Consider the following 20,696-nt stretch of genomic DNA (forward strand, 5'->3'; position numbering starts at 1 on the left):
GGCGGGCCGCGTCTTCACCCCAGCCACTCCGCTGGACAGCCCCGGGCTTCCTTTACCTGTGCCGCTCAACGGAGCGACCGAGGACTTTGCCATCACCTCATCTTCACCCGGGTAGGCCACCAAGGTCAACCCGGGGCTTCGGTTGCACACTCTACATTCCCTCCCGGGCTGCTCCTGACATACGCAGCCCGGGAGGATTTCACTGATGACCGGCCCGCCTTGCTGGCCACAAGGCAGGCCTTTGGGGGCATGGCCGGGCAGCCCAGTTGGGTCCGCCCCATACACGCGGTCCTGGCCAGGTTGTTCTTGATGGGCCCGGGCAGCCACCGCCACGCTGCCCCGGCCATTAATGTCTCTAGGGCCAGTCTAGTCTGGCCCCCAGGCGGGGTGACAGGCCTCACGGCCCAGGGGTGGCCAAGCTGCCCCTGATCTAGCAGCTCAGCTCCCCTGTACAGTCTCTGTGGGATTCCCCATTGCGTCATCCAGTGCTTTTTCAATGGATTAAAGCCCCCAAGGGCCGCTCGAGGCTACAACCCCCCAGGTAAGTCCCCCTCTTTTCTCTCCCCGTCTTCAACTGTCCTTTTCAACTGTCTTCATGTTTAAATCCTGCTGGATTCTTTTCTCTCCACTGCCCAGCCCATTCTTGGGAAGGGGAGTTCTTTTCTATTGTTTTGTCTTTTACTTTTACTTTCACACATATTTCAGTTTGTTCCAAAACTTACATAAATAAACACACACAACACACTTAATAAAGCATTTATTACCCCGGTGTCTGTGTCTTCTTTTTCTGTTTTCCCTCAGAAGGTTAACATGTAGCCCAACTAGCCAGGCCCCATGGGGCCACGGACTACACAAGTGCCAAACTACAATCCCTAAAATGCACTCTGTTGTGAGAAGAATGGTAAACTGTGAGCCACATGAAGTGCAGGTGATCTAGAAATATGGCTACCATTCAAATTGTCACAGGCATGTAGCAAGGGGACTGTGCATTCAGGGGTTCTTACCTTGGACTTCCTAGCACTGGGCTGGCCATCATCTTCAGGACTAGAGTACACATCTGAGTCCTCCTCACAGTCAGTTTCCGGTCTCAGGGGTCTGAGAGAGGCAAGAAAGTAGAAAAGGAAATAGTGGGTTTCACAGTGGAATAATAGAAGATTATCACTGCTTAAGTTCCCCCAGTTCCCCCCAGAGGCAGGTGGTCTACAGCTATATGGGGTGTAAAGGTAGGAAGAGAAGGGAAGAACATACAGGAGCAAAAGCAGCGACTTTGAAGATGGCACACAGGTCTAACATGGGTTTGCTGCAAGGGGGCAGAGGTGGTGTCATAAGAGCGCAGGCTGGGAGTACACCAGACTGCAAAGATGCATGCTAGTATCAAATATTCTCTAGAAGTTTGCACTAAGGAGAACATTACACATACGCTGGCCATAAGAACACCCTTTTCACAGGGAACACTTGCCGGTCCAGGGATTTTGTTCACATTAATGACCCCACTTACTTCAACCCGATGGCATCCTCGCCCACTGGCTCTCTTCGGCGGCGGACGTTGGGGTCTCGGTGGCGGCTGAACCCAGCCGGCAACCATAAAGCACCATGCTTGCGCTTGCGCTGACGTGCCAACTGCACTCCAAGGAAAATGCCCAGAACCACGGCTAAGCCCACAGCCGCACAGCCATAGACTAGGTGCCATGGGGGCGTCTTGACAAATACCTGTGGGCCTTCAGAAAGAAGAGAGATTGGTGATGCAGCTAAGTCACCAGTTCTTCTACAGCTTAATAGGGCCCTTCCAAAAATCCAAAAAGAGTTTCAGAACTCACTCAGCACTCACATGAGAACAACATCATTGCCACCCTAGACTTATATCTGACAACACCAAACAAGGAAAACACACAAACAAACACTTCCCCCTCAATCCCCCAACCAACCTGCAATGGAAGATGATGTTTTTTGGGCCCCTTGCCAGGACATTTTTTCCACCTCCCACCCCCTTTGCCACACCTTGACTCCTCATCACAGGATTCAGTGATCACTTGAGAAGATCAAAAGCGGCACAAGATTGTGTAAATAGGAGAGGTGTGCTTTACAAATCCCATGTAACATGGCACAATATGAAAGTTGTGCACACATCAATATGACCAGCAGCACGTGATAATAGGGAAATAAAACACACCCAGGACACATTAGGATCAAAGATATGAAGGTCTGTTTGGATGTCAAGAATGAGTTTGTACAAGAGCTTCATTGGAACTCGCCAAAGAAACACTGAAAGTTAGACAAGATTTGGAAACTGGTCCACCGACTCTTCATTTTAACCCTTCCCTTCACTGCACTATTGCTCCCCTTTCTGTCCCAGGCCATTTGTAACTTAGCAATTTTACACATCTGCTGAGAGGCTATTACATGCATCTGTCGCTTGTTTGTGAATATGGTTCTTAATGTACTTCTGTGCCCGACCCACCCTGTCACTGCCCCGCTAGTCTCATTAAAGTCTGTTTGGAATGAAGCTTCACTGAATAAAGCAGTCACATGTGCTGCGTGTCTTGCTTTTATGAAAGTGTCCAGATTCAAATATCAGTCTACTCCGCAGAACCAGGGTCTGAGGATCGACAGATGATTTGGAATATGCCTTTCATGAGAACCTCAGCACTGACTATACTTGCAAGCGACGAGGAGAGCTGTAGTCGAAAACACCTCAATGTTTCAAACCCCTGTTCTAGAAGACGCAATGGAGCTAGTGTGGCATTTTATAAAAATGATTACGTTAGACAAGTCATATCATTTAAATATGTTCAGGATACACATGTTTTCAAGGGATCTGGGTTTTGCAAATTTGCCTGTCAAAGTTCTTTGAGTCTCTCGCTTATGTCTGCTTGGGAACTTGGGTGTTAGTTCCCAAAGAATGACTGTTGGATTCTCTAGCTAATCTGGGGATTAGGATTTAAATTCCCATAAAATTCTTTTCAGAGGTTTTCCCAAAATTGTTTTGGGAACCTGAACTTCAGATCCCAATAGATAATGGTTTGTTATTCAGTCTCTGGGGCTCATTACAAATTTGGCAGTGTGGGGAAAAAGTGGCAGTAATTACGTTACCACCGCTTTTCCAGCCAAACTACAGGTTTGCCAGTGCGGTGACCCGATTTACCTCCAGCCAAGAGTTGAAGGTAATTCAGACACCCCACCAGCCAAAAACAGCCAGTAACTCTGAAATGTAGACTCCTTTCTTGGAACATCAGGGGCTATCGCTTCTTCTTATGTAACAAATTACGTTTGAAAGTACTTAGGGATAAAGACATATTTGCATTGCAAGAAACATTCTCCATTACAGACTTTATGATAAGTGGGTACAATATTGTTCATCAATCTGCCATGCGTCATGAAAGAGGTAGACCTGTGGTGGGCCTCTGTATTGGGGCAAGGACACATATCAATTTGGTAGATTTTGTGGTGGGCATCCCCTGTGTTTATGTTATGAGAGTAGTTGTGGTGCCCCCCCTATAAAGAAGATCCTCATAATAAATGTCTATGATCCTCCAGTGAAGGTACAGACCTCACAGACCCAATTGAAATGTAAGTCAATTATTAATGCATGGTGCTTATTATCATACTGGGATATTTTAATGATCAGAATGTTATTAAACAAGTTTATGATCATGAGGCCAATGAAAAGTCTTCCAAAGAAATACCTTTGAATTGCCATGTGGTTCCCTTTGTGGCGAGTTGGGGAAGCAGGATTAGGGAATGGGTGGAGTTTCTGCCTCCTCTGATTTAAGCTGCATGCAAATGGCTGATTCTAAAGATAATAGTGAAATATCCGCCTGAACTAATGGGAATGTTTTTTCACATCTTGACTATGGGCCTCATTATAACAAAGGTGGCCACGGTATGAATGGTGCCGGTAAGGCACCGGCCCGTTCATGCCGGGCCGCCACATTACGAGTTCTGCTCACAGGTTCCTGACAGCCCGCCAGGTCTTAGGCTGTTGTGCACCCGCGAGTAGAACTCAGAATTGCACCAGCACCGTTATCAACGGTGCCGGTGCAACCATGCTCCCCGCCCCCATTCTGCCCTATGGGTCAGAATGAGGATTGGAAGCCCGGCATTACCGCCTCCCACAAATGGGCAATTACCGGCCCACTCATCTGGTAATGGGCCGGTCATTGCCCAAACGTGGGTGGCGGTGCCGGTAGCGAGCATGGCGGTAGCCGTGCCTGCCATACAGGCACGGCTACCGCCATGCTCGTAATGAGGCCCTATGTCTTCCCTAATCCACAAATTAGAAGTATATTCTCGGTCATAGAGGTAATGCATAATGAATTAAGTGATCATGCAATGCATACCTGGACAATGGTTGTGACTTAGTGAAAATAAAACATAAGCCTTTGACGAATATTGAGGTGAATCTGCAGGGAAATAGGCTGATTTGGAATACCGGCAATATAAGTACATTTAATTATCTTTGCCCCATAATGTAGATCCCAATTTGGTATTATTGGAAACTGACGTAAGAAATTACAGCAGGCTTATTAGTGAGACTGTTAGTTAGCCCCTTTACTGTCCACCATAAAAGGGCAGGGCCTGGGCCTGTATGATACTCTCATTGTCAATAGAAGAAAACTTTTTAGAAAAAAAAGGCTGCCCAAAAATGCAAGCAAATGGCATATGTGGATAAACTGAAATACATCACTGGCGTAAGAACGCAATATAAAAATTAGATGTGCCACCACAAAACTAGCTTAAATAATGCTAATTGGGGATTGTTTTTCAGTATTATTAAGTCTAACGACAGCTGCACATTTTGGTATTATTATAGAAAACTCCTGGCTGGGGATATTCCCTTAGTTTTGAACTCCATTTCTAAGGATAATTGGGTCTCCTAATTTACAAAAAAACACTTAGCCTTAGAAGAAATTGAGACCACTATTTACCCTGCTAAAATCGGTAAGTCTGGAGGGGTTTGAGAAAGTGATATCTTGATACCTATAAAGAAACTTAAGGGATCTCGCAACCCTGGATCAGACAGACTTGCCAATGTTGTCATCAAACGTAGCCCTGAATATTGGGCCAAGATATTGGCAGTGGTTTTTGCCAGGATTTTGGCCACTAGGGAAATTCTCCCCAGTTAGAGAGAATCAATTGTTATCCCTGTGTTTAAAAAGGGTTGCAGAACAGATCCTGCGGCCTATAGACCTTTGGCCATGAATGATTCTTGTAGTAAAATCTTTGTGGGCATAATCCTTAAAAAGTCGAATGCTTGGGTGGAAAATATTGATCTTTTGTCTCCTTTCCTAACAGGCTTTAGAAGTGGGTTTAATACCTCCCACAATATTTGGAACCTGAACTATATCATGGCAGAAACCATTCGCCAGCCGGACAGGAGACTCTATCTATGCAACATTGATTACTCTTGTGAATTTGATAGGGTCTCCCGCCCTAGAGTTTGAGAAAGATTGTGGTCAAGGGGCATTGATTTGAATTTGCTTCATTTTATTATGTCGCTCTACACAGACAATAAGGTATCAGAATGCCTTGATTCAGACAGGCATTTTCAGCGCGCATTAAAGTGCAGTAGGGATTGAGGAAAGGGTGTGTTCTCTTGCCCTTGCTTTTCTATTTGTATATGGTGGATATGGATGGGGCAGTGAGCATGATGTTGATGGTCTTCCGGTCGCGTGGTTGGCATATGCTGATGATACCATTTTATTGGATCAACACCTATCGGACAGCAACATTCCATCAAAGCACTTGCCAACTACGTGACCACTAACAACATGAGGATTGACAACTCAAAAACGAAGGTAATGGTGTTTGGAAAAATACATTGTAGATCAGAATTCAGTTGGACGTTGGATAAGGTAAAACTGAAAGAAATTAAATCTTATATTTATCAGGACATGCCTATGGTTTCTACACCTAATATGATTTTTTTAGGTATCTATATCCGCCTTAAAATCATGAAGAAATGGTTAGGGAGAGCTTCTATAAGAAAGGAATTGTCCCATGTATCCTTTATGGATTGGAACCTTTACCCTCAAATTCAGTCTCTTGCTTGGTCTGTTTGTAGGGAAAGTTGCTCCGTTCAATTCTGGGTGTTCCCCAAGCTGTACCGGTCAAAGCCTTGCTGAACTAGGTCTTTTGTCACTTAAGGCTAGCTGGCTGATACGCAGAGCTGAATTTATTGTGAATTTTTGTAGAGCTGAAAATAAGCAAATAACAAGGGGGGTCCTGGGAGACTCTCTGCCAAACATGAGTTGTGGTTACAAGAGCCTTACCCAGAGTATTTAGCTCACTATCTTTCACAGAGAAGAAATATCCCAAACATATCAGTCTTTGTCCTGCCCTGAGGCAGTCCAGCACCGAAATGCTAGCCAATTCTCCTCTGGCAGAGAGTCCCTCAGCCCCCTCCTTGTTATCTGCATATTTCAAGAAACTTTGGGTCTCACCCTAAATTACTAGGGGAATCCAGACGTGGACCCCTTGCTCACTATTCTTAGAGAGGCACAGCTACAACCTACTGATGAGGTTCAACCAGACCGAAACACGTGTCTCCGGTTGCTGTTGGTACTCTTGTTCAGAGGAGAATTGCCTAGCATTTCGGTGCTGGACTGCCCCAGGGCAGGACAAAGACTGATATGTTTGGGATATGTCGTCTCTGTGAAAGATAGTGAGCTAAAGACTCTGGGTAAGGCTCTTGTAATCAGAAATCATGTCTAGCAGAGAGTCTCCTAGGACCCCCCTTGTTATCTGAAGAGCTGAAAATAATCCTGATTCTCTGCTTCAGATCTTCTCTAAAAGCATCAGTTTAGAGACACAGAATACCCTACATATTGACTTAAGGAACTCGGTGAGGACATTTCTGGATGCTATTGGCCTTAATTTCCCCAATGAATATACATATCCTTTATGCTCTAAGGAATTAAAGAAGAACACTCGTATTTGGGATTGTGCATTGAATTTGAGCAAATTGTTGCTAAAGAAAAGAAATATTGAATGTACCCACCAGGGCTCTAGGCCGGGTATGCCTTGCTCTTATTTAACTAAGAACTGCACAAATGAAGAGAAACGCTTTATCAGTGGCCTATGTTTTAATATTCTTCCAACTTTGGACTACACTGGTGCATGGAAAGCTGAGGGCAGTAGTGATAGACTCTGCCGGCAGTGTGGTCTGACTGTAGAGACTAATAGACATCTTTTGACTAAATGTGGTTCTTTGTATGAAAGATATAGGTTAAGTTATGGGATGTTTGTACAAAGTTCTCAGATCTTTGATTCAGACTAATATTTTGGAGCACTATCTTGGGTGGGGAATTACTATTGTTGCCTTACATATTTGGAAAGAGAAAACTAAAATATGCAGATATTAACTATCATATGTCCTTGATCTGAAGGGTGAAATACATCTGAAACAATTGAATTCGCTCATAAAGACTCTGTCTGTACTTTTCTAATTCAATGTGAAGAAGTAGAAGGTATGATATGCTATAGCATTTATAACATGCCTATACACACTTGTTTTTATATTTTTAGGTATTCGAAGATCATGAACTGTGATAGCAATGATTTTATTCTGTAGGACGTTTTCTTCTTTTAGCATTTGTTATAGATGAATTTATCTGTGGCTAATTATATTTGTGATGATTCCTTTGATGTTTATATAGTTTATGAACTGTACGTTATTTTGTTTAATACAGTGTTGAAGGTTGGCTTTGTCTAACCATATAACACTTAAATAAAAAAGGAAATATATAAACGGGATTTAGCAGCCCTCCCCTTCCCAGTGATCCGAATCATACCCAGTGACTGTCTCGTCTAACAGGACCTCGCCCGTGAGTCTCCCTCCTGCCAAACCTGTATGGGGCATGTTCTAGGTAAAATGTTACTGCAAGGGTGCAGCTGTTTAAGAGGCTCTAGACATGCTGGTGGTTTCCCTTAAAGGGAGAGGGACATGCTCTTTCTCCCTGTGACAAACCCTTGCCAAATGAATGGGGAATGGTGGTGCAAGCCAGGGGATCTGCCTGCACTGCCCTGTGACCTTCATTGCATAGTGGGTAGGGGGCTCCTCGCCCCATGGCTACCCAAACCCTTTACCTCAAAAAGCTGTCAGGAAACATTTTCACAGTACACAACCTCTCTCTCAAAGGTACTGGTAATGTGGACTTTAATTCTCTCTCTGTGTCTTCTAGATAAGTATTACCATATTTCCCTTCAAACTGTAGTTTGTGTGTCGATCAACCTCTGGACCAGCTGCTACGCGAGTATGTTAATTGAAATTTAGTTCAAGATGGCTGCCGTGTATTCGGGAGATACAGGCAGTCTCCCACGCATACTCACAGTATCAATGATCGTTCACAACTCAGACATAAGATGAATGAGGCTAGCGCATGCTGCAGGAATCCGGTGCAGAACTTCACTTCCCCACTCATTTTCTCCTCCCAAAAAACAGAGTATTGTGTGCTGCATCCGCCTGCATTGAAGACCGTGTAAGAATGTTTTTTCAAGGTTTTCACTTTGCACAGTCTGATGAAGAAGTCTAGGGGATAGGGGAGCTAATGCAGTGTTCCATCTCTGCATAGTATGTTCATTTAGTCCAACAAAAGGTATCAGAATCAGCATCTTGTGTCAAAAGAAAAGACAAAGTTCTGACTCCATGGATCGCCCTCTTCCCGTTCTGTGTTGTTGAAATAGAAGCTACCGCTAAGCCATTCTCCCAGAGCTCATTGCTAAAACTGATCGAAACCGAGTCCATGATTCTTTCCACTATAAGCATTGCATTGCCACTTTCAACCAGTGGCGTAGCCAGGATTGTCTAACAAGTGGGCCCTGAAGCAAATGTAGTTGGGTCCACCGCAGCGACATTAACATCTGTAAATATCCACACGGTGCTGCTGAGTGGGCACTTACAGATTTTGGGTGGGCCTTGCCCGCTCAGGCCCTACCCTCTACGCCGCTGCATTCAACTCCATTCTTATGCAGTCTGCAATGTATGCGGAAGCAGCACGCAAAACTCTATTTGCCTTGAGAATGAGCTAGGAAGTGAAGCTCTCTGCTAAGTTCCTGCTGCATGTCCCAGGTGGTGCAGCGTTTTCACTATGCGCAAGCTGATGAAGAAGTCTGTGCGACTTTGAAAGCTAATTCATTGTTCCATCACTGCATAGTATTTTCAGTTAGTCCAATGAAAGGTATCACAACCTGTATCTTGTGTGATTTTAAAACTGGACTAACACGGCACTGACATTTTCTTTGTCCCTTTTCTATTGATGAACATGTCTCCAATGCAGTTCCCACATCGGTTGGGATCGCCATGTATTCTTCAATGGCTTCCCTTACAGATGCATTTGGCAAATCAAAGGGTTTGCAGGCCCTGCTGCTAATCGCCAAAGGTTACAATCTATATACTGGAAAGGGCAACATTGGATGTACCCAGACTATTGGGAAACAATCCAAGAAAGAAGGCACTATGAAGGCATTAGGGACAAATTAAGTGCCTTGCCTTAAGCAGTGGCAGGGAACCTTCGGCTCCCCAGACGTGTTTGCCTACAGCCCACCATAATCCCTCACATTGACTTTGCTGGGATGGGTGGACAGGAGTTATATGCTAAAACACCTGAAGGACCACAGGCTGCCGTCCACTGCCTTGAATTCAGAGGGAAAAAAGACTTCTACATTAATTTGAATGTCTTTCTCAAAAGCCCCTGCAACCCTTCTGCTCCCGAAATCTTTCCCGTGAAAATAGGTGGAGACTGAGTCGCTCTTTGTAGGACTTCTGGTTTATGCAATTTATTGTTAATTTGTCTTGTCTGTATACTTGTGGCAGTATAGCTCCAGCAACTCGAGGCAATGTGGCCATTGATTTCCAGAAATAGATGTGGCACCACACAGATCTTGGCACAATAAACCAGATGGAACCCCCAGAACCAAACAGTATTCCAGATGAGACCTGCAGAACTGGAATCTATACTGCGAGCGCTCTCTATAAACTCCAGATAAGGCCGCCAGGAACTGACAGTCCAAGTGGGCCTTTCAATGCCAAAGATCCCTCTCTTGTTTCATGAGCTTTAAAACCACTCCTCCCAGCTTAGAGCACCCCAGCAGTTCTATGACCTAGGATCATGGCATTGACCCCGGGTTTTCATGGTAGCAAATGGTGGGGCCAGAGAGGGTATTGAGGAGCAGACCTCGAATTATGGGCAAAACTTAAGTGTTAAGTGCTCACAAACAGTCCAAAGTTCAAATGGTAATTTCTTTAACTTTAAGTGACAACATTGTGTAACTTTTTTAAAACCCTACTGAAGCAGGCAGTTTTTATTGTCAAATAGTCGGAATTATTCATCGCGCCCTCAATGCTTCTTTCCAGTGGCACATCTCCTGCCTCCGCAGTGGCTAGCTGAACAGCTGGGCTGGACAAATGAGGCAGCACAGAGACACCTTTTTTCCCAGGGGTCTCCACAGCATGGTTTACCCCAAGATGCAGAATGGGGCTTCCCCTGAATATATTTATTTGGACAGTGCATTTTACATGCATACTACTTCTGTAGAGACCATCACACTTTACGATCACAAATAAATATGTACATTTTATATTTGACTAAAGAGCTTCTGCCAGTGCCCCACTCCCTGCTCTTCACCCCTTCCTCATTGCCTTGCTAGACTCCAACCCTGCATCACGGTTAACATGTGGATGAGTCCTACCTCGCTGGCAGTGGATAGCACACCTTACGTAAAATTGCGGCTCCCAGCGATGACACTAACTTGCCATCTGATTCACAAACAGCAGTTGATGCATCAATGGTCTGAATGCTTTCCACACTGCCTGCATCCAACTCCGGAATCTACTTGCGTCCCGTAGCATCGGTTGCACCACGTGGTACTCAAGCAAGGATGTGGGAGCCCCTCTACTGAGAACGAACATGGGTCAAATATCTTGTTCTATGGAATTTCTTCCACTCAGGAGGGTCTACAACACGTTTTAGTTCACTGCACCCTTTCAAAGTGGAAAAATATCTATTTGCATATCAGTCTTGTCCAACCCACAAGGGCAGTCCAGAACCGAAATGCTAGGCAAATCTCCTCTGAACAAGAGTGCCTTTAACAACCCAGACACGTTTTTCTGCCTTTTTGGGACTCCTCGATGAGGTGAAGCTGAGCCTCTCTAAGCTACAGTGAGCAATGGGTCGACATCTGGATTACCCTGGGTTACTTAGGGTAACACCCAAGTTTTTCAAACTAAGCAAGGATTTGGGAGCCCCTCTACTGAGAATGATCAAGGGTTAAATACCCTGTTCCATGGAATGTCTTTCCCTCAGGAGGGTCTACAGCCACGTTTTAGCTCACTGCACCCTTCACAGAGGAGAAGAACAAGTTACTTCTTACCTTGTAACGTTCTTTCGACGGGATGTTCCTCTGACGTATTCCTTATCTTTGATAATACGTTTCCAGCTTGCTGGCCTCTGAAATTTTTTCTGTAGAGGACGGCTGCGCGTTGACGTCCGCCGAGTCGATGTCCCTCGAAGGCCACTGTATCGGCGTCAACGTCACCATGCCCATAAATAGCCACACGCGGCGTCCGTTGCTCAGTTCCGTTTTGTAGCATAAGAAAAGTCATGCCTGAATTGGTTATTGACCTTGAAGGAGCGTAAGCTGCAACCACAAGGGAAGTATTACTGCGGGGATGGATGGGAGGGGCGATAAGGAATACGTCGGAGGAACATCCCGTCAAAAGAACGTTACAAGGTAAGAAGTAACTTGTTCTTCAAAGGGATTGTGTCCTCCGACATATTCCTTATCTTTGATAGACTCCCATAGCAGTGGCATGCAATTGGAGGTGGGAGTAAGACTGTTATGTATCCCTTTAGGGATGGACCGAATGTAATACGGCCTTGCCAAATCTGGTCTCTTGACTAGTGGAGGAATCCAGGTTGTAAAATTTTGTGAATGTATGTGCGGACGACCATGTGGCAGCTGCACATATGTCTCTGACCGGTACCCCTCTTTGGAGAGCCGAAGAGGCTGTGATACCCCTGGTTGAATGAGCCCTAAGATTTTGGGGTGGCTCTTTCCCTGCCAGTTTGTAACATTCCAGAATGGCCAAAATAATCCACCTGGAAATGGTTTGTTTTGTTATGGGTAGTCCCAACTTGTGACCTGAGTATCCTACAAACAGTTGGTCTGCTTGCCTGATCCAAGCCATTCTGCTGATGTAAAAGCTGAGAGCTCGCCTTGGGTCCAGCCTATGTAGCCTTTCTTCCTCTTTCCCCGGATGGGGAGGAGGGTAGAACGAAGGTAAGGTAATTTTCTGAGTAATATGAAATTCAGAAACCACAGGAAATTAGTCTTCACCTGTAGGACAACTTTGTCCTTGTGGAAAATTGTGTGTGGGGGTTTACAGGAGAGAGCTTGTAGCTCGCTCACCCTCCTAGCAGATGTTAGTGCTACCAATAGGACAGTTTTAAGCGTGAGAAATCTCAACGAACAAGAGTGAAGTGGTTCGAATGGAGTGCCCATTAGGAAGTTTAAGACTAAATTTAAGTCCCATAAGGGAACCTGGAATGGTTTTGGAGGATAAACATTAGTTAAACCCTTGAGAAATTGCATCACTAGAGGTAGTTTGAAATAGGATGGTTCCTCCGCAGTGCGCTTGAAGATTGAAAGTAGAGATAGATAAAGATAGAGTAGAAAGGATAACACTGTTGGTGTACCACATGAAAAAGGGTCGATATTCCCTTCCCTACACCAGCTGCAAAATGTGTTCCAATGGCAGCGGTACTGGTCTTCTGCCCGAAAGCAACACCTCCATGACGTCATCAGGGAGATCCCAATCCTTGTACCTCACCCTTTCAGAAGCCAAGCGTGAAGGTTGAGGGTTCTGATGTCTGGATGGAGAACCTGACCTCCCTTCTGCGAGAGAAGATTCTCTTTACGTGGAAGACGGTTTGGAGGGCAGATGGACATATCCAGAAGGTCCGGGTACCACGTTCTCCTGGCCCAGTCCGGGGCAATTAGGATCATGGTTTTCTGGAATCTTCTCAACCTCCTAATCATTTGAGGAATAACAGGGACTGGTGGAAATGCGTAGAGGAGTGGAAACTCCCAGTCCACTACGAACGCGTCTCCTAGAGCTCCTCTCGGGGGGAATTCCCTTGAACAGAACAAATTGCACTTCTTGTTGGTGCTTGTGGCGAACAGGTCCACCTGAGGGGTTCCCCAAAGGGCGAAGATCTCTTGAAGGACTTCCTGAGCTAGCTCCCACTCGTGGGAGACTGTGCTCTGCCTGCTCAGAGCGTCCGCTGTCAAGTTCTTCTCTACGGCTAGGTGGACTGCCGATAGAGAAATTCCTTCTCGAATTGCCCAAAACCAGAGCTGCATTGCCTCTCTGCACAGTGGCAGTGACCTTACGCCTCCTCTTTTGTTGAGGTAGTGCATGGCCACCATGTTGTCCGTCATTATCAGGACATTTCTCCCCTGTACTGATGGCAGGAAAGCTTTCAGCGCTAGTCTGATCGCTCTCAGCTCCAATAGGTTGATGTGTAGTCTGGACTCCGATGGAGACCAACGACCGCTGATGGTCAAGTCGTTGGCATGAGCTCCCCACCCCGTGAGTGAGGCGTCTGTGACTGCTGTTATCTCCGGCCATGGTTGCCAAAACAGTTCTCCTTTCAAGATGTTCTCTGGATAGGCCCACCAATGAAGGTCGCGGGCTACTTTGTCCGGAATCCGGAGGAGATCTGTCATTCTCCCTGAGAATTGCGACCACTGAGTTCTCAGTGCCCACTGAAGAGATCTCATTCTCAGGCGAGCCTCTGGCACAAGGAAGATGCAGGATGCCATGAGGCCTAGCAACCTCAAAAAGTCGAAGGCTGGGAGACGTTGGGCATTTTGAAACTTGTTGACCATCTGCAGAATATCTTGAGCCCTCACCTCTGGTGGCGAGGCTTTTCCCAGGGAAGTGTCCAGGACCGCTCCAATGAACTGGAGTCTCTGTGATGGTATCATCTGTGACTTCTTTAAATTGAGGGAGAAGCCCAGTTTGTGAAGGAAGTGGCAGACATAATCTAGCTGGGTCTGAGCTTGTTCCAAAGATACAGCCCTGATCAGCCAATCGTCTAGGTAGGGGTAGACCTGGATCCCTTCCCTCCTTAGACTCGCAGCCACTACCGACATTAGCTTGGTGAAGACCCTCGGGCAGAGGTCATCCCAAATGGCAGAACTCGAAATTGATAATGAGAGTCGCCAATTGTGAACCTCAGGTATTTCCTGTGTTTGGGATGGATTGGCACGTGGAAATAAGGATCCTGAAGGTCCAGAGATACGAGCCAGTCCTGGAGCTGGAGGGCCTGAAGGATCTGAGAGAGAGTTACCATCTTGAACTTGTCCGTCCTGAGGAACTTGTTCAATTCTCGTAAGTCCAGGATGGGTCTCAGTCCTCCGTCCTTCTTTGGTATGAGAAAGTAGGGGGAGTACCAGCCCTTGTTCCTGTCCGCTACCGGTACCGGTTCTATGGCACCTTTCTCTAGCAGGTCTATAATTTCCTGCAAGAGGAGCGGATCTGGAACTTTTAGAGAGCTCTTCCCCGGTGGATGACTCTGAGGGATGTGTAGAAAGGGTAGGCAGTAACCCTGGGCAACTGTCTCCAATGCTCAAGCATCTGACGTTATAGCCTGCCATTCCGTCAGATGGTGAGTTAACCTGCCCCCTACAGGTGTCTTGTGTGGAAAGACCTCAGAGTGGTTTGGGGGCGGCTGATGCAGATGCCGAGGGTAAAGAGGCACCTGCTGCTGCTGCGGCCTTAGTACCTTTGACCGGTCCACCTCGGGGGGATCTTCTTTTGCCTCTTTAAACCGGCTGTCCTCTGCCTTTCCCGAATGCGGAATAATAGCGAAAGGACTTTCCTCTCCCAGAGGTTCCTGAGGGGCGAAAGGGAGTTTGGCGGATAGCAGCTCCTAAAGATTTTGCTGCTGCTTTAGATGTCTGCAACTTTTCCAAACTGTCATCAGCCTTTTTTCCGAATAATGAAGAGCCGTCAAAGGGCATATTCAAAAGTATGGCCTGTACATCTGGAGCGAAGCCAGACTTTCGCAACCATGCATGCCTGCGGATTGTTGTACTTGCCGCCATGGCCCTGCTGATACTGTCAGCGGAATCAATGCCAGTTTGAAGTGACTCGCACATGGCATCCTTGCCATCTTTAATAATGTTAAGGAAGGCTTCCTTCTCCTCTCCTTCGGGTATGCAGTCAGCCGCTGATGAAGTACCCTCTCACAGTGTGTGACTGAACCTGGCGAGCGTACAGGTGGCGTTGATGGACTTCAACGCCATACTACAAGCAGAGAAGACTTTCTTTGCCATAGAATCGTACCTCTTGTCATCTCTATCCTGTAGGACAGTAGGGTAAGTGGTCCTGCTGCTTGATGAAGTTGCCGCTTGAACCACCAGACTCTCTATAGTTATGTGTTTTGATAAGTATTCAGGGTCAGCAGCAGCTACCCTATACTTGGCTGATAACCTTTTGTTGACAGCAGGGATAACTTCAGGAGTTTCCCAGTTAGATGCAATTTTTCTTTGTAAGGCTGTATGGAAGGGGACCACAGGATCCTCCTGTGGACCTTTGTCTAATATGTCTGTCAGGTCATCCTGTTGAAAAACAGGTAAAGGCGCAGACCAACCCATGAATTCAATAATTCTTGCCATCAGGGTTCTATAGGGTGTTTCGGCATGTTCCCCTGGGTCTGACTTAACAAAATCCACTTCTGGGGAAGTGTCCAGCCCACTTGCCGCATGTAATGACTCCTGTAGGTCTTTCAACCTTCTTTCCTCAGAGGTGAGGTAGTGTGGCCCTCTGCAACTGGAAGGTTTCCTGGTCAGAATCTTCCCCTTCTTCATAAATTGAAGATAATCCAGGGTACTCTGACCTCTGAAATGGTATAAAACCCATTTCTAAGGCAGAAGGAGCCAAATTCGTCATTATTGGGCGAGAAAACATCGATGTCGTCGACGCCGATGTGACAGGCTTCGAAGGCGCTGAAAACGGCGTTGAGGAAACCGGAAGAGGCCTCGAAGAACTCGAGAGAATCGGGATCCTACTCGAGGACATCGACGAAGGTCTCGGCGTCGTGCCGGAGGCACTGGGAATCACCGTTGGCTGTGGAGTAGCCGTGGTCTTCTCTTTCATCGGCGTCGACGTCGGCGATGGCGTCGAGTCGATCGACCGATGCGTCGAAGAACCCTTCGACAACGGTGTCGATGGCGCCGACCCAAGCGTCGAAGGAATCTTCGACGACGGCGTCGAAGACGGTACCTTCTTACCCGATGGCCCGTGGCGCTCTCGGGTGGAATGTTTCTCCGGGTGCTACGACTCGCGGCGTTTTCATTTTTCATGGGGGTTCCATCTTGTTTATTGTGCCAAGTTCTGTGTGCCACATCTATTTCTGGAAATCAATGGCCACATTGCCTCGAGTTGCTGGAGCTATACTGCCACAAGTATAAAGACAAGACAAATTAACAATGATAGCAGTCTCGACATTTTTTGAAGCCGGATCGCGGCGTTGTCAGTTCCGATGAAGATGCCATCGAGAAGGAGTTGGTATATTTCAAGTAGATGTAGATTAGATTATCTGACTGAACTGAGGAACAATGTTCCGAGGCCCCACGAAGCGCGGAAAAACGGAACTGAGCAACAGACGCCGCGCGTGGCTATTTATGGGTATGGTGACATCAGCGCCGATATGGTGGCCGTCGAGGGACATCGAATCGGCGGACGTCGACGCGCAGCGCCCTCTACAGAAAAAATGTCAAGCAAGCTGGAAACGTATTATCAAAGATAAGGAATACGTCGGAGGACACAATCCCTTCCAAATATCCATTTGCATATCAGTCTTTGTCCCACCCACAAGGGCAGTCCAGCACCGAAGTGCTACTTTTTACTGCCTCCAGTGTTGAAGAGGAGTCAATGAGGACAGCTCGGAAGAACTCGTTTGTGGGAGGGTGGATAGGGGTTAGGGGCTAGTGGGAAGTAAAGAGGAAAAAGGCTCCTGAATCCAAGCCCAATGACTAAACAAATACCTTGCCCAAACCTGCTTCACATATGTGCCAAGCCCACTGCTGGTAGCTTATATAAGCTCGGAATTTAACTGGCACATACTGGCAACCTATCTATTATTCAAGCTGGCAGAAGCTTTTAAACGTGCAAGCAGTTACTTGCCTTTAACTTGAGCCCTGTTGAGGAGTGGCTAGAGGAAGTTATGGTAAGTCACATTGGGAGAACATGATAGGCTAAGCGGCTGCTGTGGAACTGAAAGTAGGATGAGGTGGTTCTTGAAGGCTGTTTTGAAGATGTGTTGTGATGTAGCTTGCTTGAATGCAAGGATAAGGGCACTGCAGTTATGGGTGCAAAAAGCGATGAGGACCTAAATCAGGGGGTGGGTCATAAAGTGTTCAGTGTCTTTGTATCGGCAGCGCATCAGTGCATACACATTGTAGGGGAACACATACTGTTGCAAGGATCTGGCACCAAGTGTTTGGGAAGTCAAGAAGCACACATGTTACCGTTATCTGAGTCCTCATGGTGAACTGCCACAACTGGAAAGGGCATAAGTGGTCCCAGGCTGCTGCTGGCCGCCAGTGCAGCCAGATAGAGCGCCATGCCTTCGGCTGAAGCTAGGCACAGCTCCCCAGAATCAGAGCAGGAGCGGCTGTCCACCGCTAGGAACACAATGTACCTGTGGGAGGGGGACAGAGGAAAGAGGGGTCAATGTGATGTGTACTCTTGGGACACCAGTCACAGAGGCATCTGAAAGGTGGGAAATCCCTGAGCCTGACTCTGCAAGGAACTGCTATGACCAACGCAACGCTGACATGGCACCAAGCAGCACTCAAAGTGTGAGCGCAATAAAAGAGAAGTCTATCGACAGCTTTTAACTTATAACCAGTACACTATGGCATATCTTAAAGAGTAAGAGATAGGCATCCCTGCATCTAATAACATATGGCCAGGGCACACAGCCATTTCTAATATCCAAAGTAGCCAACCACCCGGCACACGCTAACAAGCAAGATGGGGTGAACCACAAACTCAACTCCCTCACAGGGAATGCACTTTAAGTGTAACAATGTCAATATATGACTGTAAGGCCTTTTATCAGAGCCTTTTAAATGACACTCACTATCTGATCTAAAAATGAAGGCTTTGAGCACCCTCAAGATGCTGTGAAAGTCACGCATTATTGGTCCATCCCTTCCAGTTGTCATCATAAGACAATAGACACAAGAATGGTGGGAGGTTTTAAACTTAAGCACTATCTACCCCAAACTAGAATTGCTTGCCCTGTGGGGTCCTGTGGTGTACTGCCCATCTAGAAAGGTCCTATACTATGTGTGTCCCCCAGTATATATGTGATTAGGTAGAGTCATATGCATTTCATGTTAAACACCCTGAGATGGGTCCCATCTCAATTTAATGTCCATGTTGCTCTTATCACAGGAAATGAAAAGAAGAAGCAACAACCTATTTTGTTCTCAACAATATGGATTACTCACCAGTTCATGCAGGTTAGTCAACATATCTTAAATCATGCTAATGTAAGTGTTCTTCAGAGACATACATTGCTTTAATACTCGTTACATGCCAGATGGTCTTACAATAAAGATGTGCACAGAGCTTAATTGGTCTCTGTGTATTCATTATGTTTAATTGCAGCACATAGTGTGGCTTTCTCATCATTCTCTGTCTTACCCTCCTTGCAAACCTTGTTCTCTTTCCAAGGTTAGCACTTTTTCTGTGTCTCGCCACTTTTCATCTAAATCACCTCCAAACACCACATATGCGAGAGAACTGCAAAAGACTCACCCAACTGTCTGTTGCTGAGTGTCACTGGGTGTTGTTGGCTCTACCGATCTCTCCTCGCGCATTGATCTAGAAAGTTGCCACCGTTGCAGCACAGTCTTGTTCAGGTTTTCGAGATCCTCATGCCCAGTGTAGCGGTAAATCATCTCGCCCTCTTCGTCACGCTTAAGCCATACACTGGCACGTAGAGCTATGGCCAGAATCCTTGTAAGGGCTGCTAGCTCCTGGTGCACACGCTCAGTGGACAGCACTACCACAAGGATGAGAGTTCCGCCGCCACCACCGGTTTCCTTTTTATGCGGCAGGCAGTCTCCGCCATCCCACCCGCACTCGACGTTGAAGCAGCCTCTCTCACAGTGCCCGTTGTTGAAGTGATCCTTGCAGTATTGGTTATAGAAGGGACTGAGGAAAAACAGCAGGTTTAAGCCACAAGAAGAAAGAAGAGGTGATGAAAGATATTTTTTACTGAGGGAGGCAAACAGAAAAGGGTAAAAAGGATAGAAGTGGCAGAAAGATGTCTGAAGGAAAGGATAAGAAGGATTAGAGAAGGAATTGACACACGTTTAGATGCTACAAGAATAAATATGCCAAGGATCATCTGCAATTACAGCGTCAACCCTCTGAATCGCCTCCCTAACGCCTCAAGGCCATAGAAGTATTTAAAAAACAGAACACCTGGATCCCAACGTCCCTTGAATGGGGCGGGTGCATTCACAAACCACTGCAGTGGACATTTCCAACCATTCTCTGATTGAATCAAGGAGCCATCAGACAAACTGACCTAACCAATGTGAACGGGACAGCCACGGGTAGGCATGTAACACTCTGTGTGAAGGACATCCTTGAGAGATTTATAGTTTATCTGGTAAACAAAGGGGTACACTTCTCATTATTAAATCAAAAGGAACACCAACTAGCAAGCAGGTGTTTTGTAACCCCATTTTCCCGCTTGCTCTCTTTGAGGTGACATGATGCACGATTATTGTTTGGACAAATCCGACAAAAGTTATGTTGCTATCCTCCAACTATTGAGCTTGCAGACCAATAATAAAACTCAAAGATCATCCTGTTATAATGTTGATTGACCATCCCCCAATTGACATTTTTTTTGTGATAATCATCTATGACATTCATCTACTCAATCATCCACACATGCTGATTGTCGCCCCGGGAAAAGCATGGAGACAGCCTCTTCTGGAGGTATGCGAGTCATCGCTTCAGGACATTGCCCTGCTCCTGATCTCACTGGACCTGTCTACAGCATTCAAAACTGTGGATCATTGTACGCTCCTATTAATACTGACAGACTACACTCTCATGCTACTAACTGGCTCATATTCTTCCTTCTGCACGGTTTCTTCTTCACTCTCAAGCCATTTACAGCCTAAAAGCCACAAGCACTTGTGGGGTGCCTCAGGGCTCTACCCTTTCTCATGTACTGTTTAACATGCATTTCAAAGCCTCCCGCAATCTACCAGAGGTCACGTTAGTCTGCTTTGATACGTAAGCGGGTGACTACCAATTCTTCTTCGAAATCCCCAGTGATCACACCTTAGAAGCTTCCATCTTACCAAACATGTTTTTCTGGGAATAATGAGAGGATGGATACACTTCCAAAAGACCCAAAAATGGTTGGCTCTCCTTAATCAGATAGAAGCACAGAATCTCATGACACATACCCTTCTACCAAACGAGCCCCATACTAAGATCACTAATTACACTGGCACCCCTCATACTCCTATGAAGGCTGACGTGCGATTGCAAGGTGTTAGAGACCACAGCTTGAACACAGGTCTTCTTCTGGATTCACTGGTGGATGAAAATGAACCCAGGATTGTTTAGGTCCTATTTGCCAGTTTTGATC

The 20,696-nt window shown here is 46.3% G+C and overlaps 1 protein-coding gene across 1 annotated transcript in view; it reads right to left on the minus strand.

The window, feature by feature from the left end:
* The window catches only part of LOC138521830 (neurogenic locus notch homolog protein 1-like), a 478,650-nt gene that overhangs the window by 76,748 nt on the left and 381,206 nt on the right, over positions 1-20,696 (minus strand). Inside the window, exons 26-29 of the mRNA XM_069634949.1 lie at positions 18,836-19,234; positions 17,536-17,708; positions 1,499-1,718; positions 1,005-1,095 (exon numbers count right to left, since the gene is read on the minus strand). Of these exons, the coding sequence (XP_069491050.1) occupies positions 1,005-1,095; positions 1,499-1,718; positions 17,536-17,708; positions 18,836-19,234 (883 nt within the window). The remainder of the gene's footprint in view (positions 1-1,004; positions 1,096-1,498; positions 1,719-17,535; positions 17,709-18,835; positions 19,235-20,696) is intronic.

Source organism: Ambystoma mexicanum, chromosome 13 (assembly GCF_040938575.1).
Source record: "Ambystoma mexicanum isolate Mex_15411 chromosome 13, UKY_AmexF1_1, whole genome shotgun sequence".
Classification (NCBI taxonomy): domain Eukaryota; kingdom Metazoa; phylum Chordata; class Amphibia; order Caudata; family Ambystomatidae; genus Ambystoma; species Ambystoma mexicanum.